The sequence below is a fragment of the Pseudopodoces humilis genome, chromosome 23, assembly GCF_049639895.1.
Source record: "Pseudopodoces humilis isolate 2021_Gansu_Grassland_sample_001 chromosome 23, ASM4963989v1, whole genome shotgun sequence".
NCBI lineage: Eukaryota > Metazoa > Chordata > Aves > Passeriformes > Paridae > Pseudopodoces > Pseudopodoces humilis.
In genome coordinates, this window is record NC_142222.1 from 3,709,889 (window position 1) to 3,736,780 (window position 26,892).

Sequence of the window (26,892 nt, forward strand, 5' to 3'; positions counted from 1 at the left end):
TGTTCTCAATATTTTTTCTTAGTATGCATATCTTTCTGATATCAAATCATAAGGATCACAAGGATCCTTAAACAAGGATCTTAGAATTGACATAGCCAATTACTGACGGTTTCATGTTTTCCCTCAGTTACTGTAAACTCATGATATTTCTTTTTTTAAAAAGCAAACAAAAACTCTCCAGGCCACTGCTAATTTGTGTTGCACTTCCCCCAACTCCCCCTCAGTGTCCCTGGTTTGTTTTATGAGATTGTCTCCTGGGGAACATGCTGAAGTTCAAAGCCAGGGAATGTTCCCACTGTAGTCCATGCAAGGAGAGTTTATGGTTGGACTTGATCTCAAACTAAATTATTCTATATTTACCAGGAGCAGGATGAACATTTCTATCTACAGCATATGTTTTGTATGAATTAAAGCATTTAAAAAGTGGGATCTTGTGTGCTGATCCTTAGTCTCATCCCCAGACACCTTCCTAGGTCACTCATCCAGCCTTCCTCAGGGAATCTGGGACATGGTGAGTAGCTGTTACTGAGAGTATCAATTATTCTAATCCATTTTGCTCATACTACGTAATGAAATAATAATTTTAACAGAAAGGAATCCCCTTCCTTCCCCCCCAACTCAGATGAGGAACTGCTATCACACATTTTGCCACCAAAAAGAGAAGTTAGGCGGCAAAGCAGTAAGTTTTTCATGCTCTCATTTTGAATCCAAACTTCTCCCAGGTTCTGGGCTTCATGTGAGGAATGACATGCCAGATTATCCTGGAATTTTCACAGATGATGCTTCACAGGGGTGTTATCCCTGGAAAAAAGTCACGCATGTCATCAGGGTTCTGCTCTGTGGAGTTCATTACCTCATTCCATCCTTGCAGTGGCTGAGGCAGGAAGGAGGATGATGTTCTTTACTCCATTTCTTGTACCCAAGAATGATAAAAACTCTCTGAGAAGCTTAACATCAGCCTTACCATGGGAGTTCAAGGGTCTGGGAAAAGCAAGTTCTTGACGAGTTAGTGAATGCACAGCAAAGAGTGCAATGGGAATGGGAAGCTGAGGAAGAATGTCCAAGAGAGAATGCCTCTAAACAAAGCAGTGAAGATAGGTCAAATTCGCACTGCAAATCAATATTGTGGTTGTGCTTTGGTTCTTCTGACTTTAATATCTACCCTGAGATGTCACACAGGCCTCTGTATTTGCAAAGCCACATCTTTTTTTCTAAAAGCAATACATTTAGTTCAACTTGAGTGTAAATCAGAGAAAGAAACCTACAGGGTGATGCTCAGAGAACACTTCTAACAATGAACTTCATCAGAGTTAGACTGCTTTAAGAGTGAAGGAAGCTCCTCATAGGTGTCATCTCAAACTAAAAAGGGCAACACTGCTAGGAGAAAACATTACTTGAGAGATAGGTTTGCTGGCTTAATAGAAGTTAGACTTGGAAAAGTTGTATTTCATTAATTGTTTTCTGAGGACTGCGTGGGAATGTTCCCACATACTTTCAAATCCAAGCCTGGAAAAATTTTAGTAGGGGAGATATAAAAATAAATCAACACAGCACAGAACACACAATTTCAGGGGACAGCACTGTAGCCCTTGAGACAGTATCACAGAACTGGAGGCTAAACACTAACCCTGGCTTTATTCTTTCTAAGCTGTGTCTAAAGTCAAGAGCTGCCTCCAACACCTTCCCTCTGGGAAATTGCTGCAAGCCAGATGAACACAACAGCGCTAAGAAACAACTGAGGGGAAAGCTACTGTCCTCTCTTCCATAAAGAGATGCTTGGGAAGAAAAAATAAAGTTTATTATTGACTTTAAAAGATTAAGTCTGCTTTTATTAGAGACTTACTGCAGGGTGCACATCATGTGGTGATAACTGCTTTTGTCTTCTGCTCCAAGTAACAAACAATATTATTCCTAAGAAGGAAAACTCCCAACATTATACCAAACCAAGATCTTCCTGCACATCCAGCATCTACCACAGGATGAAATATTGTCTGTAACTGCCTTCCTTGCAGAACCAAAGGCTTAACTCAACTGCACACCAACATGAGCCAGGTAAGCACAGCAATGGCCATGGACAAACCTTTATCCCTGATTAACGGTGAAAATCACTCTGCAAAGAAATCAGACAGTCTCAGGCAGTCTTTGTTAAATCAAGCTGCAAAATTCATTTGGTCAAGGCCGCACAATGAAATACTTCTTTAGCTTTGCAGACAGGACTAAAGAAAAAACTCACACAATAATGTACTGCCCACAGAAGCCTACAAAAAAATATTAGAATGTACTTTTAAAAATTGATGCTAAATTGAGACTGCTGCACATATACACTGTGTTTCTCACCATCAGCAACCTTTAGTGAAGTAAATATTTTGGGGTTTGTAAACAAATTACGTATGACAACGCAATACTGGGGACTGCAGTGTTAAAGAAATCTGAAGGAAGATGATAGAAACAGCCCAGAAAAGTAAACATGCAAAAATCAACATACAATAATATTTATATTTCTTCGAAGTGACTGCTTACTGCATAATATAGGAAAAGGATTAAAATAAAAAGGTACCTACTGTCTTACCTGGTAACCTTCAGTCTTCTTTTGGCACCATTTCAACAAAGCATTCCTCTTGGACCCCCCATACTCCCGAGCCAGGGCTGCCAGGGGGTCCTTTCTCTCCACACTAAACCAGGGAAGAAAGGAGAAGACAGTAAATACACTTGAAATCTCTTTCATTTTTACCAGTGTGTAAATAACATCTGTAGGAAAAAGCAGAATGGCAGCACAGAACACGAACATAAGCCAAACTGAATTAAGTTTTGGAGCTTGCATTTATTATTTTCCTTTACATGAGGTAAATTCAGGTGGTGTCACTGCACATGAAAAGCTGAAAAAACAGAACCTGTGGATATCCAGTGGTGTGTGTTTACCAGACATTTCTGCTATTATTTTCATCAGCTTTACTTACACAATTTTCAAGTATCCTCTTTATTTTAAATATTGAAAACTAGGATTTTGGTGTAAAATTTAAAGAAACTGCCTAAAGAATCTCTAACAGTAAATTCACATCCAGCTGAGCTGCTGCAAAACAAAGTTCTTGAATAAAACGAAGAATGTGGAAGTGAAGACATTTAAATGCCAACAATCAAAACACCTACACTGTCTCCACTATACACAGCTTCTACTGGTGGAAATAACAATGGAGATCAGAGGAAAATATATGTTTTTCCTCAAGAGAGAATAAAATTATGTGTCCAATTTCCTTCAGCCCTCAAAGACCCTGGTTTCTAGCTCACCACAACATGCAAAATGACAGTAAGATAATGAAGGCTGACCACATGATGGAATTCTTGTGTACAACTCAGTGGTTCCTGAAAGCTTGCTATCCTCATTTCCCATTTTACAGATAACTGTGATCATTACAATCTCAGTTTTCATATGTGGATCTAACAGAGCCTGGTAATTCCCAAACAGCAGCCAGCAGAGTCTGCTCTGGACACAGGGTTCTCCAGATAAATATTTTAATCCTGGTGCCAGGTAATGCTGTTGGTCTGTCCTGGTTTTCCCAGGAAACTGGGCTGATACCTGAGTTTGCTTTGGGGTTTCAAGCAGCTGGGGGTAGAGGAAAGCATCCTGCTGCTGAAGGCCATCGAGGGTTTGCTGAGGGATTCCAGGGAGGGGCTTTTGCGGAGGTAATGGTCTGGTTTCAGCTCTTCACTTCTCCCCTTCAGAAGGTCTGTGGGAATTTTTTAAAAAAGCTATCAGTTTGCAGCCTGAGGAATTTGATTAATCACTGTCCTGCCACCCCAGCACACAATATGTAGTCTGTTTTGATTCTAAACAAATGTACTCATTTGTTCATTAAACACACATGGGGCTAGGAAACCTTGAGCAGATTAGAGGTGACCACAACAAGGAATGGCTTTGATGATTTCAACAGTACAGACTGCCTGGTTTCCTGTGATTGATACTCCTGCTGGGGGGTAGGGGCCTCAGGTGAATGAAGGGAAATACCAAAATCTACAGTCTTAAAGGTTCAAAAGCTGAGCACCAGATATCTTCACCAGATGATAGAGCAGCCCTAGCACAATGATTTATTTTCTGCCATTAGCAGATTTGTAACAAGAAAGCCTCTTGTCTCCCGAATACAGCCCAGGGAAAGGCACTTATTCCTCATGATGCCTGGCATCCACTCTGACATAGCTTTGAGAAGGCTCAACATATTCACAGTAGATGCATCTATATTTTTCTTACACATATTATGTAATTCATATAATGTATTTATGATATATATTGTTATATAGTCAAAAGAAAATCACCGTGTATCAATACATGAGGTGATGTTAACAAGCCAGGACTGCACATCACATTATCAGAAATTACTGAATGTGGAACACAACTTTTTCACCTTTTTCAGTTACATCCTTATGAAAATTATCAATTAATGCCGTATCACCGAGGTGTGAATTCCTTCTTATCTCAGCTTCAGCTCCCTCTGATTTATTTCTGGGTGCTAGAAAGTCTAGATGGAGCCAGTAAACCTCTGACTCTCAAAGATCACAGACAAAGCCCAGCTCTGGGTGAAGTAATCCATGCTCCTCTCCAACTATGTAACATTTGGGACATATTAGGGACATCACAGAACCCTGACACTGGTCAGATGGAACCAGACAGAAGATTTTTATTATGGAGACTACTTCACTCTGAATTCCCTTGGGGACAATTTTTGATTCAGTGTTGTTTGCATAGGGCTTGGATCAACTGCCTTCTAGAATGATTTAGATTGGAACCAGAGCTGTTACAACTTTACAGTGAGTAAGCCTTTGCTATGGATTATTGGAAGTAAATTAAATCCAGGTACAAAGAGAAGCTGTAAATACACAAACTTGTTAGATAAACAGCCATAAATCTTTACCATACAATGGCCTATAAAATATTTGTTGATTTTAACAGATTTTCACAGAACTCTCTATGGGTAATAACAGAAATTATCCATGACCCAGAGTTAGATATTTAATGTTAAGGACTGGCATCATATTACACAGCTAATAGATTATTTCACTCTACAGTGAACTGGTAGAGATTAAAAAGGTCTTATGTTGTGTTTGGGATCTATACACTCATGCAAGACTTCCTGGAAACCAACTGATACAAGTAAATAAACCCTGTCCATTTCCCTAGACAGAAGCAGACACTTCTGCTTGCTTAGCCAGGTTCTAATTTCTCTTCTGTATTAGCAAACTATTGCAGAAAATCCAGTCCAGCCGTCAAGAAGTTGTGACTGATTGTTCCTTTTTTTCTTTTTTCTTTTTGTCCCTCCCTGCTGTTTCACTACAGGAATATAATATTTCATCTATCCTTAAAAATTCAAGGATCTGTTGTTACTAACTTTGATTCCAAAGCAACAACTACATTCAGGACCAGATAATCAAAATAAAGGGCCCTAGAGAAAATGGGAAACAAACACTGGTAGAAAAGAATATTAAATGACAAGAGAACAAAAGCAAAGTGTGAAATGAAAACAAACTCATCTCTTGAGAACTCTCAAAACAAACTATTTCCAGCCCAAATATGACTGCTCCTAAAACAGTCACATCAGTATCTGAAATGTTTGATGTATTTCAAATGAAGCTCAATTTAAAAACAAATAAACCCTCACAAGACAGTGCTCTGGGCTTGTTCCAGAGACATACATGTTGAACAAAATCCAACCCTCTCCAGTTCCACAGAGTGGATTAGAGAGGTGCCATTGATACTTTGGAATAAAGAAGGGGAGTTTGTGTTGGCAAACCACAATAAATCAGCTATTTTTTAGTTATGATCAAGATGGGAATAGAAGCACAACAAAATTAATAAGCTCTGTAAAGCAAAGACACTGGAAGCACTTTCCATGTTTCCTTTGAAGAGGAAAAGTGGCTCAAGCAGAGGCCAACATTTAAGAACAAGTTTAGTTAACAAAAAGAGGCAGTATTTGTACATTTATCACAACTTACCTGCCAGAGGGAGGTCTGACAGATCTGCATGTCTGGCAATGCCCTTGCTGGCTGGCTTGGCATTGTTATACACAGAATGTCTCTGTGAAACAAAGGTGCAAAAGCTAATTGAAGAAGTATTGGCCATCATGCTTAAACAGGTGAGCAGAAAGAAGAAGTTTCTGCTATCTCAAGACCACAGAGCACGTAGAGGGATACAGAAACCTTTCAGCAGGGTATCAGCTGGACCTAGAGCTAGGTAAATAATCGTGAAAAATAAAAGGACAAAGGGACAATATTTTATCTGGTAATACATTAGTTCTTGAACTACTTTACACTTCTGGTTTTGTGATTTTTCTCTTGCCAAACACAATTTAGTGTCACAACCAAAAGTATGCCTGTTCCCAACACTCTGAGTCATATGTCAGGAGGATTCTTGTCTCTGCAGCCCCAGCACCAGTTTTCAATTAATACCCCATCATCAGGCATTAATACACAGCTCCCAGACCTCACTGGATAACTGGGAGCACACATGTTGGAAACTTCAATCCCATGTCTCCCAACTCACGTGCCAGCTCCCTAGTTCAGTGTGATGTTTCTTCTATCTCACTCCCAATAACTGAAACCTCTTTTCTGGTCCATGGTGATAAAAGCTCAGGACTGTATTCCACAGAGTTCACATCCGTCCACTGAGACCTCTAAGCTGAAGTCAAGACAAACTCACTTTGATCCTTTTTGTTAGGACCACAGCATTTGATGTTCCACAACAAACAAACAGATGAGTTTCCCCTTCCCCCTGTCAGCAGATGCTGGAGCCAGCACTGTGTCCACCTCTTTTGAATCCACAAGGACAGAAAAGCTCCTTGTACCTGCATTGGGGAAACAGCAGCTGCTGGGGCTGTCCTCACTGGAATTCCACTGAGAGGGCTCCTGGGCACCTTGTGAACTGGGATATTTTGTCCACTACTACCTGCAAGGAAGAACCATGGAAACATCTCAATTTCAAACCCAACTATCACTCTCTTGTCAGATCAGGGAACCACTGTGTAGTGACATTCCATATTTATGCACCAAGCACTGACACAAAATACCCATCCAGAAGCAAGAAACAGAGCCTGCTCATTTTTTTTCTACAAAGTACAATATTCAAATACCTGAGCATCCCAAGTCAAATGACTTTATCAGTGACTTCACAGTGGCTGCAGATTCTGGAGGCGTGGGAGATGCTCTGCTGAGGCAGACCCCTTGCCAGCGGCTGGCTGTGTCTGACTCCAGAGAATCCACCTCTTCAGCTGTCAGCCTGCAAGGCACAAACCACAGCAAAGTCAGGGCCAACAGGAAGTGCAAGCACTAAAGATCTTCACTGATGGCAAGGCAAGTAAATCCACCAATGTGCAGGTTTTACTGCAATGCCCAGAGCATGGATCAGTCTTAGAATATTCAGGTCCTTTTCTTGCAGTGCCTGGCAAACACTAAATCATTGAGTCTAACAAATGCTTCTGGATTATTAAGAGTCTCATCCCCATTTCCAAGCCTCACACATGAAGGAGGATTTTCAAAGGGGGAAAAAAAAAAAAAAGGCAGTTTGATGAGATTTTTGAATAATTATCAACAGTTATTGAAGATGGGCTTTCAATACAGCACAGATGCCAAGGGGCTACTGTGGCTCTCAGTTTATAATGAGGAAAGTAACCAAAAGGGAAATACACTTCAGAGTAAAAACTCAACATTTAAAACTTATCAACAGAGACATCTGCTAAATAAGCAAACCCTCAATCACAATTTATAAGCCCTTATACAGGGAATAAAACTCTTAAGTGCTTCGTCCTAGCAGACACAGGAAGGCCAGAATCCAGTGGCTAGAATGAAGACAGATAAACCAAATAGAAAAGGTTTCATATTTTAACAGGAAGGGGAATGAAGTTACTCCTTTGAAAAGAAATTCTGAAGTCAAGATTAGGTGCTGGATTTACAGGAGTTCAGACAGGAAAGCCCAGAGTTGTGTTAAACATCAAATAAAATCACACAGTGAAAGTTGCTTCTAGTCAAGTATTTTATATGGTATTGCTTAGTGACTTACCTTTATTTCTTAGGTAGACTTGGAGTACAATTACCTAGCTTTAGTTTAGGAAAGCTGCAAGTAAATAAAGTCTAGTCATGTAAAAAGAGATTATTTGTACCTCTCTCACCTGCTCAGAACCTTCACATGAGCTGCTGAGCAGCAGGATCTGAGCTATCACCACATCTCCCTGTATTTACCATGTTGGATACACACCAAGAGCTACACAAACACAAAACCAGAAATTATTTCATAAGGTGCCTGAAGGACTCCATCCAGAAAGTGCTTATGGGGTTGAACAACTTCTGTGAGCTAAAAATAAAAGTCAGAGCCTTTCCTTTCCCTTTAGCCATCAGAAAATGAAAGAGGCTAAAGGGTGACAGTGAATAAGAGAATAAGAGTGACTGGAGTTTCTGTTTCTGGCAGAGCTTAAGAAGGTGCTGTCTTTAAGCAGACTTTTGCTATTTCTTTAATTCAGTGAAGCTCCTTGTGGGCCAGGGGAGCCTGCAAAGGCAGATGGCTGGAGAAAAAGCCATTTCAGTTCCAATCTCATTTAATCCAATAAAGAAGAAAGGCAGACTGGGTAAGATTCACTGAGCTCCAAATGAGCCAGTGTTTGGCTAGCCTTAAGTTCCAGCCTTGACTCCTTGTTCTGTGGTTCATAAAGCATAAACAACAAATCAGCAGGTGACAGCATCTGCACTTGAGTTACACAAACCACTAAAGCTAAACAAGTCCTGCTTCTAGCAAAGTAGGAAGGAAGGATAAATTTCTGCCTCAAGATCCCAAACCACCCAGTGCAATCTATTGCACTTTCAGTCTGGCCTTTGACTGCAAAAGGATGCAAATATGTTAAAGAGAGTAGCTAGACCAGCCCCTGTGCCACAGAAAGAGTCCACTGAGAATTCAGGTGCCATCATTCTGTCATTATGAAGATTCAAGTGTTAGAGTTACAACACGTTTCAATTTTTTTTTTAGGATACTTCCTGTAATCTTCCATCTGTATATGTGTAATAGGCAGCCTGAAACAACCTCCCTGATTAAATACAATCACAACAGAAAACTGAGGCCTCCCATGCTGCAAACCTTGGCATAAAAGGTAAGAATGATAGTCCTGAGAGCTACTTGCTTCAGCTAAAACAACACATTCCAGCCAACAAGCAATGGAGAGATGAAATTGGTGAGCACTTAACCTTAAAAAGAAAAATCTGTGTGACAGGGGAATGCACATGTGTGTACAGAGATGGGCTTCTTAAGAGAGAAGCAGAACAGCAAGAGCTTAACTTGCAGTAGCTAATTCAAGGGGACAGAGCACAAATTAGAAAGATTAATGATAAGCCATAACTTCAAACCCAAAATGACTCCTCCTTATGCACAGAATCTCTTCAGCTTAGCACATCTTAGGGCATCCAAGAGACTACACAAGTTCTGCTACAAAAAAATGAGGGATTTGTACAAAATGTCACCAACTGCTGTATGCTTTCTTGGAAACAAGAATGAACGGTTCACACAGATAAATGCTGCATGTGCAGCTGGCTGAAGTAAAGCAGCTCCAGGAGGAAGCAGAGCACTGGAGTCACAAAGGAATTAAAACATGCAGTCCCTTTCACAAAATCACTGCTGAGTTTCATTCATTCACTGGTGAGAGAAGTAGATGCAGAGAGCTTTTCTCTAACAGCAAGAGTGAGTTTCTTTGTTTTCTAGGTTTGAAATATGTGGACAACTGACTGACAAGGTGCAAGTCTTTCTGGTCTTAATGTACAGATTTCTGGCAAACTCAACCTTCTCATATTTGTAAAATCTCTAAACTGCTCTGATGACTGTTACAGGAGGTCTAAGACCATAGAACCACATTTTCAGAAATAATGACTCCCCAGTCTCATCTTTGACATAGTTCCTGTCATTGTGACTCCTCCCCAACTCCAAGGCACACAAAGAAGAGACACACAGAATAGAAGAGAGGCCAAGGGCAGGCAGCAAGCAATTCCAAACACTTAAAACATTTATTTGGCACTTCAATGCATATTTCTTAAACATAAAAAACCAACATTCAACAGCTGCCAGCACAGCAGAGAAAGGCAACACAAGTGTGCATATAGGCAAACACTCCAGTAGCACGGCACAAAGGCGGGGGCCACGTCAAAGCCAGGACATCCTGTGGAATTCTCCACTAGCTCAGCTTGCTCCCACACCAGGCCCTTGCTAGGTCTTCACATTCAGAAGGACAGAAATCCCACAGCCAAAACACAGAATTCCAGTCCTGGAACAAATAGTGAGGAGCTCCTGGTAGAGATGGTAATCTCTGAGTTTCTCCTCAGCATCCATGGAAAGCTGTCCAGGTGTCTCTGGCTGCAGAGCTGAACTTCAAGTTCTCCCTGATCATCATATACTTCACCTGAGTTAAAGGCATGAGAACGACTCCTTTCTGAGAGGGTGTTTACTAGGGGCTTGATATGTTCGTTTCTTTTCCTTCTGCTCTCTCCATGTGCAGTTCTTACAGGAGGACAAACCTCGCAGGGAACTTTCTCCAGGAAGGTCACAGCAGGACATGCTCCATGGTTGTCCCTTCCCAGCACCACCGGGTCGGCCGTGCCACCCAGTGGCGAGTGCCTTGTCAATGCAAGAGGGAAAATCTGAAACCAGCAGAGCAGCTGAGAATGAGTGAGTAAATCCATGTTTCCACTCAGTTTTGCTGCTGGATTTCAGTGACCTATCCCCAGGTGTGTGTGTCTGTACAAACCGTCTGTTCTCTTACATGTATTTAGACACACAGAGATAGATCACAGAATATAATATTACATGGAGAACTTATGTATATGCCATTAAATTTTACAAATCAGACATACACACTTAGTTTAAGTTTTACTTAAAGTTAAAATGGCATGTTTGAATGCCTGTTTCCAGGAAAATAGCCCCATCCCTCAAAAAAAAAAAAGCTCTCAGTTATTTCAGATCCCCAAATCTCTGTGATTACTTCTTATGGCTTAGCTGGATTTAGAGTAATTCAGAACTTCTTCTGCCTTCTGGTGTCTTCTGAAGAAAGAAAACTTCTGAAACAAAGAGAGAGGCTCCTGCCCATGGGGAAGATGTGGACCTGAGCATTCACACTTTGCAACACACTTGAATTTTGAAGGTGCTTTCTTGAATTGAAATTGAATTGAATTGAAACTTCCCTTTTTCAGCTGGGAGTTGAAGGCAAGTCCTGCAGTGTATCACAGGCCTGGCTGTGCATCCTTTCAGGGCTGTTAGCTGGCAGCAATCAGGCACCTGTGGAGAAACAGACAGCAGTCAGGGAGGTTATGGAAAGCCACACCATGCCCACCCTGAGGAACAGCTCTCTATTTTATATCATCCCCTCATCTCTAAATTAGGGAGAGTCAGGGAAACACTAGTGGTGTGGCTAGAATAGTTAAAGAAGTGCCTTAACACTCCACCAATTTGGCTTTGAGATGTGACGAGCAACAACAGTACAAAATACAAAATAAATCTATGTCGCTCAGATAGGAAGAAATTAATTATTTGCAACCAGGGAGTCAATGTAGGACAGGCATGGGAGTGTTCCTGGCTTTCCTCTCCTCTGGTCATTTCAGACTATTCACTCAAAAGGTGTACATGGACCCATCCAGGCAGGCTGCTGCAGGCTGCCCTACCTCAGCCAGAGTTTCAGGGTCCTTGCACTAAAGGGGATGGAATAATCTCATCCAGTGTACAAAGAACCCACCAAGAATTCTCTAACAAACCCAACTCCCCACTCCAAACAATTCTGAGGGGCAAACACTGCTCTGAGAGCCCTGCTCTGCCATCCTCCTATGCTTGCTGTGAGAGCAGAGTGAACTCTCAAACCTCTGTGAGACAGAACAGCTGCAAACGCAGGCACAAATGAGCAGCACATCAGCACATACAGACTGACAGTGGGGTTTAATACACGGAGTACAAGCTCATTTCCAGGAGAAAAGCATGTGACACTGCCATGCTGTGGCATTGGAGACTTTAGAAGGAAAAACAGAAGCATATTAGTGGGATGCATCACAACATTCAGTTTAGGCTTCCATTTGAAGATCTGGTTAATTTTTTTATTATTCTAAGAAGTCGCTCATTTAATTACAGATTTAATTTCTCTGAGTACTACTCCTGGCCCAGCTGTCTTCCCTCCATGTTCTTGGTTCAAATCACATAATGTTTTAGTGCCAAAATCATCTTGAAAATTTGAAGCCAAAGAGTCAAAGCAAGACCTTGAAAACTTTTTTCAACTTCAATTTCCACTACCTATGAGGAGACAGCTACACAACAGTGGATTGTAAGGTTCTGCATTTTACTGCAGAGAAATGACATTAATTAGGATGTAAAATATCATAGAAGACTGCCTGAAGCATGGGTTAATCAATTTGTAGTTTGAACCAGTGCCAACCTGGGACAAGTTAACTCCTTTTTCCCTTATTCTATTTGGTTGTCCATGCTTGTCCAACCTCCCCCCAACATTCTTAGTCATAGAATTAGACATTTAATCTGTGTTAAAGATGCCTTTGGGAGGCTCTTACCTTCATTCAGTTGAACTTTGATGACCTCATCAGGATTTTTTCTGCAAGTTCTTTGGCTGTTCCTAAACCAAAAATGACTTTTTGTCTGATTAGAGGAACGTAACGGTGAAAACAAACTTCGAGGCAGGAACTCAGGCAGTCACAGGCAAACATTAAAATGGCAGGATGTTGTAGGAGATAAACTGGCTTCAAGATGAATTTATGAGGTGGAGTCTAATGACCCTCAAGAGATGGCTGGGATTTTGCCAAAAACCTTTGAGTAGCAAGCTCTTTGGAAGGTACATTTTCCAATAAGAGCTTAAAAATCAGACAGGAAACTTTCACTAGGGACTGTCAGACATTCAGCTGAGCGTGCAGCTGCTCAGCATTAGCAAACATGAGGAATATTTTATAGACTCTGTTAAGGTATCATGCTACAAACTGCTTCCACCAGTGCTGAGAACACATCAAAATCACCACAGGCACCAGAACCTACTGCTCATTCGGAGCAGTGGCATTTGTGACAAGCTGACAAAGTGACAGAAAAAATACCCCCAGAACTTCCTGGGTGAAGGAAGCTGGTGGAGACAGAGACCTCAGGAATGCAAAAATATCTGGAAGTGTAGAACTGGCTCTCAGCAGGAGCTTTGGTGACTTGAGGAATTTGTTTCATAGGTCGGTAGAGCTTTAAAATTCCAGTGTTTAGCTGCTGATCACTGGTTTGTTTAGACAGGGACTTCCAAAGGCTTCATTATGTTTCCCATACTAGCCAGTACAGACATTTTGCACATTCTGAGAGTCAAATTAATTATCCTGACAGATGCAGAATTTGTTTTCATTACCTGCCTTTGAAAGAGAATCAATATTGCCCTCTGCAGACGGCATATCTGGCTCCATGACCAAGGCAATGCTCAAAGCAAGCTACACAGAGAGTCAACATGACACAGAGACAGACACATCCATGTGTGTGTGACACAGAGGGAGACACAAAAGCCAAAACTGACTCCATTAAATACACATCTGAACACTTCCTCCTGGAACTACAGCTGTATGGATTCTGGGGCTCCAATTTAAAAAGGAGTATTTGCAGCTCAGGCTTCTTATACCAAAGAGCTGATAATGTTCCTTGTAGATGGAAGATAAATATTCCAGTTTGCAAATTAGCAGGTCATCTTCTATTCATTTGGTATTAACAAATATATCTGAAAAGCCAAAATAATACAGAGGGAAAGCTATGAGAATATGATTCCCCACCCTCATACAGGAACCTTACTTTCAACAAGAGAAATTTCATTAAGAACAAATTAGGAATGGAAACAGGGCCCAGAACCTTAAGTACTGTCTGGTAATCATTTTGTCTGTACATAGTCTGTAACAGCTTTTCTTTGCATCCACTTGGGACTCTGCTAATGAAACTGGAGCCCAAAAATATTCCTTTATTTTCTGAAAATAACTTTTTCTGTTTGTTCAAGCCAGGCATTCTGATCCACACCTCCTCAAAAAAAGCTCTCCCATGTTTTTAGTCCCTTCTACTGTACAATTGCTGTGAAACTCCTGAGTGTAAAACTGTGAGCAAATAAGTGCAATGCAGAGCTGGACTGTTATTTCACCTGAAAGAAATTACAGGATTCTCCCTGTTCCTGTGGCCATTCTGCCAATGGCCGTGAATTTACCAGGAGAGAGATTAAAAGGCAAAATCTAGAGGGGTAAAATTAATTTGACACATATTTCTGATGAACAGATGACTGCTTGTGTTACTTTGTCTTTCTTCATTGACTTCCTTCAGGTTAAGAAGTTCTCTTCTGGAATATCTGTACCCCAACCAATCTTTCCACAGATAGTTTAATACAGCTGCATGGAATATCTGTACCCAACCAAACCTTCCACAGATGGTTTAATACAGCTGCACAGAGGCATCACCATATTGAGAGCAAAGCTATCAGAGGATATTGGCAATTGTTACTACTTAATATTTGCTGATTAAAACCTTCATGGCTTAGCTGACAGAACTAGATTGCCAAAAAGAAAAAAGAACAGAAACATCTTGGAATAAGAGACAACAAAATCTGCCAGAAGAGTTACAGACGAGATGCACATCCAAGCCAGCAAATAGTTACTGACAAAACACTGCTTGCATGCGTGTTAGCAGGCACACAGATCAAGTCTTGGCTTTGGAAAATGGTAAACAACCAACCTGTTGCTGCCCTTCACTTCATCCAGCTCCTTCTGCAGTCTGGCATTCTTCTCCTCCTCCTCCTGAAGCTTCCTCTTCACCACACGGAGCTCCTGCTGAGCTTCACACTTAATGTCATTGGCTACAACCACTGCAGTCTGCAGGTCAGCCTGGAAACGCCTCCACTCCTCTGTGTCCTCCTGGAAGGAGCAATTAGAACCCCAAATTGCTGTAAAAACACACACACTCGAGTGATCACAAGCAACCAGGATTTCCCCACAATTTTAAGGTGGTGCCAGGTCAAACTAAACACTTGCCTCTTTATACTACCAAAAATTTTGCCTAAGAAACTCATACTAAGCTTTCCACTCCAGTACTGCCAGGAAGTCCAAAGTGAAGAGAATGAAGACTTAAAGGGTACAGAAAGAATTTCTGCTCTTTGTTCTAGGAAAACACAATGCCAGTATCGCAATAACAGCTCAGCTTAGCTTTGTCTTGGAGCTTAAATCTTACCTTCATTTGCTTAGTGAGAGCCTTCAGCTGCCTCTCTGTATCTTGTTTTTGTTCTTCCAGCTTCATTGCTTTACCTAGAAATGATAAGAAATGTAAAAAGATTATTAAACACATAAGGGCAACAGTGAAAGTGAGAAAGGGAGGGCAGAGCAGCTGATTCAGTTTTGCTTCTGGTAATGCCACTAAAATAGACTGAACTGAACTAAGACACTGTCAATGATCAGGAATGGAACCAACAGTAGATCTGGTACTTAAAGATCTCTAAAATATGTCATTATTTTCAGGTATTAAACCAGACTGAAATTTAAATAATCCCCCGTGGATTCACTTACTCAGCACACCCATCCCGAGGGATCACTGATGTGTGGAACAGCCACTGGTTCCACCAGGTGGCAGCTCCCTGTCCACAGCAGCCTCGACTTCACTGCTCTTCCCAGTGCTTTGCCCTAGAAACTCTAATAAAAGTCCACTAAGTCCAATTTCTGGAACGGGCAATACTTCCTTCACTGAAGAATGAGACTGGGAGATGGTCTCTAATATTCCATCTATAGCATTCTCTGTTAAAACAGTACTTTCATGCATGAATGGAGGGAATATCCAAAACTGGAATATTTGTAAAGGACAGACCTCCTCCCACCTGTGCAACCCCCTCCAAATAAGTTCACTTCAATCATTTTTTCCAGCTCCACCTACTTTCTAGGTCACTGATGAGCTGGTTATTGTGGAGTTTGATAGCACGATGTTGTTCCACCTGGTCTTCCAACTCAAAAATGGTCTCTTTCAGGTTTTTGATATCTGCTTCATTCTCTGATGTCTTCTCCTGCAACTTCTGGCTGGTTCTGCTCAGTTGCTCAGCCTGTCGGTCACACACCTCCTTCAGCTGACCATACTCATTCTCAGCCTGGGAGGGAGGAAAAAAGCTGCAAGTTTGTCTTTATTTCTTAGGAGATCTCACTCATTAGAGACTTTACTGGGCACCTTGTGGATTTAAGCACTGTGTACACAGTTTCAATGAAAATGAGAGCCTCAGGAAGCAGAGATGAGCGATGAATGTCAGTTTTCTTTCCTGGCAATAAAGATAATACAAGATGCTGCAAAGGAAATTAAATTTTCTATATGATGACCACAATTCCTAACCAATCTCTGCAGTTAATGAACAGGGAGGAATTATATTCCCAGAAAGTTCCACATCTATTTCTGTAGCACATTATGAAAGTGATATCACTACCTTAGGGCCAAGGCTGATGATCCACATTAACAATTTGCTGCTTTTACCATGTGCATTTTCAATGGACTGTGAAAACACACACAGCAGAGCCAGCTACTGCAGATAAGTGTATTTCTGGATATGGGACATCTGGAATCACTGAAGGAGGACTCTGCTGCACTTCAGTTTGTTGGCTCAGCCCACTGATCAATGCTTCCAGGTTTGAGGAGAGCTCTCTGACTATAAACAAGTTATGGAAAAGGTGCAGGCTGCCAATTCAGTGAGAAGCACTGGCACAACCTCATACTGCAGGGCAGCCTTACAGAAGCCTGTGGTCTTGTCTGGGTGTCACAAATAGCCAATGATTCAAAACAGCTTAATTCGAGGGAAGGGAAAAAGAGTAAAAAGAGGGTAATCTGTGGTTTCCAAACCAAACAATAAAAAGTTTGGTACAGAGTCTGAGCACTCAGCAGTTTTTTACTTATTCTTTGTGAACTGCAGCTCCAGAAGGCACATGGGAGCTTCCTCCACTAACTGCATTTGCTGTGGTCACCTATTTCAACTGAAAGGACATCTGGATTTTCTAAATCACTCAAACCATGGAGGCGCTTTTTGGCAATGCTCTCTTCCTCTGCAGCCAATTTTATCATTCTTCTCATGCTCCCTTCCCCATACAGGAAAGGCTGCACACACTCACTCCTTCCACAGCACCAGGACATAATCACTGCTTCTGCTTTATTAACACTTGTTGAATGACAACTCACACTGCAGCTCCTCTGAACAGCCAGGGCCACACAGAAAACAGGGACAGTAACTTGCTTAAGCTTGTTTGGAGCAAAGCTGTGAATTCACAAATGAGGTAAATTGTTCTAAAATATTTTTTCTGTTACTTTACCTATCCCAAAACAGAACGTTCCCTTTTTTTTTTGGTAAAAATATCTGTTCTATGGAAATGATCTCATCTGAAGCTTGAGTGTGCATCATCAGCCATGTTGCTGCCCCTATCAGCTTCCTTGAGCATTAACTCGTGTCCTTGTGTTTGCATGACCAATGACACCTATACTCCACTGCTAATTAATTGTGATTCATTATTCAGAATTCATTTTTCACAGCTAACTATTTATGCCTTTCTTCTCATCTGATTAGCAAGTGACTTACACTATTTGTTCACGTCATATCAAAGTGACTTTTTATTGATCTGCTCTTTGCTCCAATTCCAATTCTGTTTACTAAAAGAGTAAATATTACAGAAGGTATTAGGACAAAATAGTTATGAATTTATAAATACAGATATGCTAATAGATATTTCTGAGAAAATATGGATATAGCAGCAGAAACTGAGACAATATCATATAATCCCAGCTTCTATTCAGACCTAATCATACAATTAAATCCTGGAAACTTACAATCAATGGCTCAATAACAGTGTAAAGACCAATCCATTTATAAAAGGACATTTTATTTTAGAGCTGTTACTTCTTTACCTTAGAGAGCAGCCCCTGAATGTGCTTCAGATCACTGTTTGCCTTCAGCAGCTCTTGTTTCAGCTCAGTGCAAGAGGCTTCTAATTGAGCTTTTTCTGCATGGGCTACTTTGAGCATCTCCTGCACCTCAGAGTTGTCAGAGGTGCAGCCCATCACATTGATTTCTGCAGCCTTTTGTTTCTCATTCTCCAGCTGACTTTTGAGAGAGCCATTCTCAATTTTCAGACCTTCCAAGGCAATTTTACAGTCCTCCAGACTTTTTGTCACTGTGCTGTTGCTCTGCTGTTCCCCTTCTAGAAGTTTAAGCAGCTTCTCATTTTCTTCTCTCAGGCTTTTTATCACCTGCTGGGCATCCTGATGCTCCCTTTCTAAGCTTCGCAAGCTGCTGGTTAACTGTTGCTGAATGTTGAGTAGTTTCTCTCTTTCAAATTGTGCTTTTTCAAGAACTTCCGCACATTTCTGTTCCAGTTCGAGGATCTTCCCCTCTTGAGCTTCATTCTTGGATCTCTCTTGGAGAAGAGTCATGAGCTTCTCATTTTCCTGGCTCAGCTGCTCGGCTCTATCTCTGTGCTGACGGAAGGAAGTCTCCAGGAGAGCTTTCTCTTCCACCAGTTTCTCATTTTCTGTTGTCAGCTCCTGCACCATTTGCTGCTGATCTGACAGCTCCTGCAAAGTGGCCTGCAGCTCTTCTGCTGTGCTGTGGTGGTTCTCCTCCATCTTTTGTATTCTCTCTGTAAGAGATGCAACAGAGAGGTCACTAATATTGTTTGGAGAACTGCCTGCAGTGGAGCACTTGGAGCCTTTGAAGTGGTTGCTGCTGGCGGATGCGGGCCTGGAAGGTACATCTGCTATGTGCTCAAAGTCGGACGCGTCGGGTGACAGGGAGGCTTTGGTGACATCACTGCTGGAAGAACCAGAATTGCGCAGGGTGCCCCCGTTCACGTGCTGCCTGTGCTCCTCCGCTTCACCCCTCGATACATTCTGGGATGGGCTTCCAAAACTCGACTCTTGAGTAGTTGGGGTTGGGAGGCTGCTGTTGCCTCCACTGCTTGTGGTTGTGTCCGAGAGAGGGGAGTTCTCCAGATAAAGCAATTTCTCTTTCAAAGCACGGTTTTCTTCTCCCAGACTAGCAAGCTCTTTTTGGAAAGTCCTGTTTTTCTCCTGAAGGGTTCTTATTAATGGATCTATGTCAACAGGTGATACTGTTTCTAAATTTTGGTTGGAAGCACCCATTCCGTCAGCATTGAGTGACCCTTTCTCTTTGCATTTCTTCAACTCACAACGAAGTCTGGTAATTTCTGAATCTTTCGTCTTTGCTTCTGCCAGGAGTTCTTTAACCTGAGATTCCAGAACAGCCTTGTCACCAGTTTCATTCTCTTGCTTGGATTTGCTGGTGGGGCGCACGTGTTTGGTAGGAGTTGGTGCACCAGAAGAGGTGGGGCTGGGCTGTGTTTTCCTGGTGTTGGTTTGACCACGCAGCACAGCTCTCTCCCTGGACACGGATGAGGACAATTCCCGGGGTGCTGGGATCCCTGTGCGCTTTGCAGCTGAAACTGCTCCTTGAGGAACAAAGGGTGAAGCAAATTTGAGTTACTGCATGAAGAAAACAAGTTTCACATCAAGAATGCTGGAGCCTAGAGCAGTCCTGGAAAAAAACACCTGAGTGTTTTTGAATAGGTTTAGTCATGACTGATTGTGTGGATTCATGTTTCAAAGGCTTGTATTATTCTGCATTTCTTTCTTTCCCATCCCCTGCTAAGAACACAGCCTGGTAAACTTTTTCCCAGTGTAATAACATAATATGTAAATATTGCAATACATGAGCTACAACCCCTATTAATTATACTGATGTAAAGATATAAGAATATTAATTATTTGAAAGTAAATGTTCTTCACAGTACTTTTTAAAATGCTGTATACGATCCTAATAATTTCTGGGGAACTGTTCAGTAACTTAAGAAAAGATACTACCTTTGAAAAAAACGTACTTTTATCATACATAAAACTATTTACATTATACTCTATTTAAGTGGATCATCACAAAAGGACTGAAACATTTATGTTGAGCACAGATTCAGTAAAATATAAAATTCTTCTGGCACTTCCAACACTAAGACAATTGTGTTGCTGCAGCTTCTTGCACAGATGGATGAGAGATTTTCCAAGTTCTAAATTCCCATCCTCTTATGGAAGAGGAGCAAAAGGAGGTTAGAGAGTTGATGCTGTTCTGCTCGGTTCTTGGCTGGATTTTTTCCCCACCAACCAACAATGCAAAGCATCATGTGATTACAAGGGAAATTAAGTTATGAGTTGTTGATTTTCATCTTTCAATGCTCTCTTGAAACACAGGACCCCGGGCACTGAAGAAACTTAAATGAGAGACATCTGAAGCATGGAAGTTGTAACAAGCTGGTTAAAGAAAAGAAGCTGGTTCAAAGGGAAGGTATGACATGCCACTACAAATGACAACACCATGAATTTAAGAAAATCCTCCTGAAAATTCAGGACCTTATTCAAAAGGAAAAGCCATAAATTACAGGACCATAAGTGTGGGGATAGAGCACAATGAGGAGATGTTGTCCAGCGTAGCCACATAAAGAGGATGCAAGAGTGAGTTATGCAAACAGAAAGGGCTAGTGAGCCAGTGTTTGCAACAAAAACAACTTCCAGAAGGACTCTGGGGGATGAAATCCTAGAACAAATTCAATCTCCCCACATTTTGGAGGCTCTCTGCTGACACACATGTGCAGCATTCACAGAAAATCAGAGCATTAAGAGCAAAGGGGAGCAGACTCCCTGCCTTACACAGCAACCTCATCACCCTCCCACAGCCTTCTCCTGGCTGCAGTGGTGCGGGGCAGGAAGGGTTAACATTAACACCAACCCATTTGCTCAGCATCTCTTTTGAAGAATGCACTGGGTTTATAAAGCCCACACAAACAGGAGCCCCTCCTCCTCCTCCCCCCCCAAACACACACACTCTGCACCCCGAGACAAAGAGCAGCTGAAGAAAAGCCCCCTGAACCCGGCCAGCGCTGGCAGGAGAGCACAGAGAGCCTCTGTCATGGCAGGGGCACGGTGAGGCCGAACACAAAGGCTCCAGTGTTTTTGGGAACAGATCCAGGGACAGCCAGGCCCACACAGCTTCATTCAGACACCTACAGCTGGAGGGGACAGCACAGCTCCAGGATCTCCCCTGGAAAGCACCACAAAAGCAGAGATGGGAATTCTCCTTGTCAGAGCCAAAGGCTCATGGATCATCCCCATTCCCAACCCAACTGCCAGCATCTGGCACCCGTAAGATGTACCCAGAGTGAGCTCAGCACAGGAGCAAAGCTCATGGTGTCCCATGAAGCCAACTCTAGGAGATGAAGGACAGGAGGAAAACAGGAGGAAAAAATGAAAGGTCCATGATGTGATGTGACTTCCAGCAGAGAAATCCCAACCCAGGACAGCCCCTCCCTGCTCAGAGAGAGGCACAGGTGAACCCCGGTGGGAAAGCATTTGAATGCATCCTGACCATGGAGTAGGACGAGTGTCCAGCACACAGAAGCAGTTTTCACACAAGCTGTAACAATATTACAGTTCTAAGACATAAAATCTACATTACAAATGATCAGAGATATTCTTGAATGGAGCCTAAGGGGTGGCTGAAAGGGTTTTCTACCTTTCACACAGAATTTTATGACTAAAGCAAGTGCTCTGAAAAACATTTTTCATGCCCAAACCAGTTCAATAACATGACTGTCAACTGGTCAGCACATGACTAAGCAGTATTCTATAAATAGTGGGTGATATTCTGTACATTACAAGAAATAATGAGGCAATTACACATTAGTACAAATTGCTTGGCCCTAAAGAAACCACCTTTTCCTAGGAGATACTCTGCACTTGTAGTGATGCCAGCGTGTTTCTAATCACCATCAGATGACAACCTGATCCTGAACAATGGTAGACATATGCATAAGGATAACAATTAATGATATTTAACTGGGATTATCTGTACTCCACCAGTTTGCCAACCAGTGCAAGCCTTGAGCTTACTCAATGTGCTTCACGTGTTTTGCAAGACTCCATGCTCTGCTGACTTGTTCTGTCATAAATCACAAAGCATTTGCTAGCCATCAACAACCATTAACCAACCTGGTTTTTTCACAATGTAGAAACACATGTATTTTCTCCACTCCACTCTCCACAAGCACCACACAACACTAAAAAGTCACAAGGAACCCCCAAAAAAGAAAAAGTTCTAAGCACATGTGTTGATCACAAAACACCAAACCAAGTATAAACACTACTTTAAAATCTATTTTATGGGCAAACACCTCCCAATGACCTTGGAACTGAGCAGTGCAGTGGTTGCCAGTGACTGCCAATGCCACAGCCCGAGGCTCCATAGGCAGGAACTGCATTGAGGGCTGTGCAATGGTGACCCGATTAAGTGGCCCCAGTGTGGTGATGGGCTGTGGGAGACTCCAGACAGACAAGTGCCTCCCAGGCTGCTGCATCCAATACAGCCCTGATTTTAGCTGCTGCTTTCAGTGGCTGGAATCACACAGAACTTCATTGCTTGGCAAGTGCTGCTGGTTTGGAGCAGGGGAGAGAAAAACAACCAGCCCTGAATCTCAGTGGAGGTCACCTCATCACTGTGTTCCTCACCTGGCTGCCCAGTAAAAACTTCTCCATTTCCAGCTGTACTTTTCAGGTGTGAGGCATTAAACCACAACAACAGATAGAACTTATAATTCTCTAAGTGCTTGAACATTAACAGCTATTTAACTCAAATTCTCTGAAACACATAATTTACAGGACGGGGAAGCAAAGAGAAATGGAACACTTCACCCAAGGTCACACTAAATCAGGATTAGGACCGGGGTTTGTACCCTGCTGTGCAGCTTTCCACAGCCAGGGAGCACCACCTGACTTCCCACTGGTGTCAAAAGCCAAAGTATCACTTTAATGAGATAAAAGTTGGCCCCAATGATCTTTTGACATTTTAATCCCATTTTCAACACAACTACAAAGTTTCTTGCAGAAGCATCAGGATTACTTCTCAGTTTTTCCACATTATAATCTATTTCTGATCTGACCTCTCAGCACCTGACACAGGGACATCCATAACCAGGAGAAAATGGACTATAGAATGGAGGAAAACATTTCTGAGTCCTCCAAGGTGAAACACACAGGATAGTTGTTCAGAAGTAACATCCAGGCAGCACAGCCAATGCAATTACAGTGGTATCAGGGTAAGGGGAAGTAGGAAGCAAACATTTTACTAGTCATGGGGGACACGTGTGAGATTATGGAAAGAAGATTCAATATATTTATCTGCCTCCACATTCCATGTGCTCTGAGATAGCACATATCACTGCAGTAAAGCCCCAGCTTTGAATTTACATTTATTTTACTAGACCCTTAATTATACTAACAGTTCAAACACCTGCTTCACCAGTCCCAGAGCAGAGAAATAATCCCACTTGGGAAGTGACAACATTTGACTGCATAAACACCTTTAAAAATGTTGTAATTTCTGCCTTGAATCTATTTTTTAGTACTGGGGTCAATACAAAATTATTGCCTCTGGCCTTTGTCCCATTTGTGTCCCACAACCTGCCCTTTTCTTAATCCTTGCCTCCATCAACATATTAATAACCCAAAGGTCAATGCCATGGCTTTCTGCTGTTCCACAGTGGAGTTAACAGGGAATGTTCCATTTAGTACCTTATTCCTCAATTTTAATCCTGTCATCTGTTAAGCAAACAACAATAAAAATACAGTTTCTCCTTCAACATATTCAAAATTCCATGTCAGTAATTCACTGTTCCATAGTTTCAGTAGGCACTAAGCCTCCTGCGATGTGATTTAAGCACTGATCACCGACTCATCTCACAAAGCATTTCAGTCATGTAAGACTAGAACACAGAGACAGATGCAGCTTTGGTGTGATGTTTTTCAACAATGGATACCTTATTTGAATTGCAAGGATGGGATAACTAACGGGAAATAAAAGAAAGCTATTCATAGCACTCTGTAATGTTCCAGTCATACATTTCAGAAAGGCAAACTGTTGCCTGCAGACAAGTTTGTCCTCTCACGAGGGATGTTACAGCTCTCAGTCAAGCTCCTGCTCTTGCAACAAATCAACAGTTTCACTGTCCCATGGCTGTCATCCCTAAATCCACCTCAAAAAGGACAGCAAAACAAGAGATTGCAATAAGAAATTAAGGATTAACTCAAAGCTTCCCTGGCAACAGAAGACTGAGGAGGTTCTGTCATTCTGGAATTCTGTTCTCATGTGCCAGGATATTTTAATAAAATTTCCCATCTAAACAGAACTCCTGAGCCTCAGATAAAGAAGTGGTTCCTTGAGGGAAAGGTCAGTATAAATCAAGTGGGCTGGAAGCATTTAGCACCATGGCTAAGTAAAGGGAATATTAACAGCCCATGCTTGTACAGCAAATAAAAAGAATTATTAAACCACCCCACTGATTGAGAGTTCATAGAGTTTAATAGAGCTCATTTTACTGAGCTCTAGCACTTGTGGTTTAGCTGAAATATGTCCTTTTTATCAATCCTGGCTTTCAGCTCAGCCTCTGGCTGTGACTTCAGCAGATCCTGGACTTGAGAGCACTTCCTCAGGCTTTGCCAGGATGTGCTGAGAATCTGGAGCAGCACCAGGAACACACAGTGACAGCCAGGCAAGGCAGGCAGGTACCCTTGCTCAGTCTTGCCTGGGAAAGCTCCTGGCACTACTTTTAATTTCTCAGTAAAACAAACCTGGGTCACAGGAGTATCCTAATCTCACCTGGTTTATGACACCAAAATACAGCTGTCTAGTGCCATTTCAGATGACCTTTAGGTGTATTTAAAATACCTTCACTGCACTCAAAGATTTGGCAGCACCTGAGAGAGACTTGTCCCTTGCTCCAGAGGCAGACAGAGCAACTGGGATGGCTGAAGACACCTTAAGTGCCACCAGACATTGAACTGAACAGCCAGACCTTCACAGCAGATTTACAAACTACAGATAACAGCAGTTTTTTTGTGCTATATTCAGAATTCCTCCAGTACCCAAGTACCCTTTAGCTGATTTCCAGCTCCACAATGAACAATTTAACACAATGGATTAATATGGGATTCATAACATCATCAACGTGAATTTAGTCACAGCCAAGTCACAAAAGTGGCATTAGCTTGGAGTCACCACACTCTCTGTTGACTCACTGTGATAAAGCACCACATGTTACAGGGAGCCTGTATGTGTCTTCTGACTTCTTTTGTCAACTCAGAGTAAAGTTTTCAAGAACCTAATTAACTTGGTGTTTCAAATCCATTTTTCAAAAGCAGATAAGCCACTAAGATTTCAAAGCTTAACTGAAGGCCCAGGGGACTTGGCAGATTTCTTTCACCCTGTTCCAGCATTGATCCTGAGATTGATACTGAGACTGATTAAGAGTCAGCAAGGGACGTCCTTCGGGAAATGGTGTCTGTACAGCACAGAGGAAGGATTGATGTACACTTGACTCCTTTAAAGTACTTTTTCATTAAAAGGTTTCAGCACACATCTGTTTTATTGAAATGCCCTATTTTCCCCTGCCTTTTTTTGTCCCTTTGTTTAAAGCAAATGAAACAGTTAAACAACTTCCCTGCTGATCAGAGATCTGCTGATATCCTAATGAACAGGAAACACAGTGACACATTTCACGGTGGCATGAGGAAAAGCAAACATTGAGAAGTAGGGCAGATATAACAGCAGCCCTTACCAGCACTGCTGGGCTACTTCATACAAAACCTACAGAGACAAAATCCCTGCACATTCTGACACACTGCTTGATGCCCCATTCTTAAACCTCTAGGAATGGTGGGACAGCTTGGTAACAAATACTGAAGGGATGCACATAACTAAATCAAGCCATGAGGAAGATCTGAATCAGTCCTGAGAGCTTCTGGGGAGCTAAAATGTGAGCAGGAGTGGATGCAAAAGGCTGGATTTTCAAAGAGATGCAGGTGGCAAGAGACACCACCCAGCACCTATGGATATTTTCAAAACTGCTTGAGCTGTTTAGAACTTCATATTTGAGAGTGAAATGCCTGAAACTTCTGCTTCACCATCAGCTTAGGCAAAAGTCAGAATAAAGAATGACACTATTGTACTGTGGCAAAGTATCATGGCTCGATCTGCTTGGTACACAAAGGGAATGAGCTGAACGGGTTCTCTGTCAGCATTCTTCCATGACAACAGCACTGGATACTCCTTTGAATAATCCTCAAAAACTGACAGGAGCACACCATTCTCCATCTCTTTCAGGGCTGTCCTACAGAAAGACAATGCTCCCTGCTACTTGGTTTTTATGCAGGAGCAAACAAAGCAAAGCAAGGCTTGGCCAGTCGTGGTTCTTCCGAATTAATCAGTCTGTTTGCAGAGTGTTAGTCATAGAGCCAACACCTTCACAGGTCAGCAACTCCTTGGGAAGGTTCACTTGTACTCCACCTAGCTTTAAAAAAAGGCAAGGAGATGGCTCCAGAACAACAAATGTGGTTTTAATAATCCAGCACTAATTATATATGGAAGCTTCTGCTCCAGTAGGGCCTTTTACTCACTTCAGAAACACAGACTAAGAGTAATTAAAACATTAACTTTTTTTTCTGAATCATTTTAATGGCCTGTTGGACTGTCTGGCCTCCCTGATTGCTCTGTCTGTGGAACAGACACAAAATGGAACAGGAGGAAAGAGCTAAAAGGCTTAATGCAAAGATTTTGATCTATGTAATCATTGTGGAGAATGTAGGAAAGTGACTCAGGGACTGATATTTGAGATGGAGAATAAGATTAAGAGACCAAAGAGAACTAAAAATTATATTACAAAGTATTAGGGAACAACAGATGACTGTATCGAAAAAGCTACACTAGCAAAGAAAAAGAAAAAGAAAAAGCAGCAATAAGCATCTTGATCTGACTAATTCCTAATTTAAGACTA

At 41.9% G+C, this 26,892-nt stretch overlaps 1 protein-coding gene across 4 annotated transcripts in view; it reads right to left on the reverse strand.

The window, feature by feature from the left end:
* Positions 1-26,892, reverse strand: part of SPECC1 (sperm antigen with calponin homology and coiled-coil domains 1) — an 87,417-nt gene that overhangs the window by 17,114 nt on the left and 43,411 nt on the right. For all 4 annotated transcript variants that reach the window (XM_088066043.1, XM_014254970.2, XM_088066044.1 and 1 more), the window contains 9 exons: positions 17,915-19,473; positions 15,917-16,124; positions 15,224-15,297; positions 14,732-14,910; positions 7,116-7,261; positions 6,831-6,931; positions 5,983-6,064; positions 3,575-3,725; positions 2,570-2,672 (listed from right to left, as the gene is read on the reverse strand). In XM_088066043.1, coding sequence (XP_087922169.1) covers positions 2,570-2,672; positions 3,575-3,725; positions 5,983-6,064; positions 6,831-6,931; positions 7,116-7,261; positions 14,732-14,910; positions 15,224-15,297; positions 15,917-16,124; positions 17,915-19,473 — 2,603 coding nt within the window. The remainder of the gene's footprint in view (positions 1-2,569; positions 2,673-3,574; positions 3,726-5,982; positions 6,065-6,830; positions 6,932-7,115; positions 7,262-14,731; positions 14,911-15,223; positions 15,298-15,916; positions 16,125-17,914; positions 19,474-26,892) is intronic.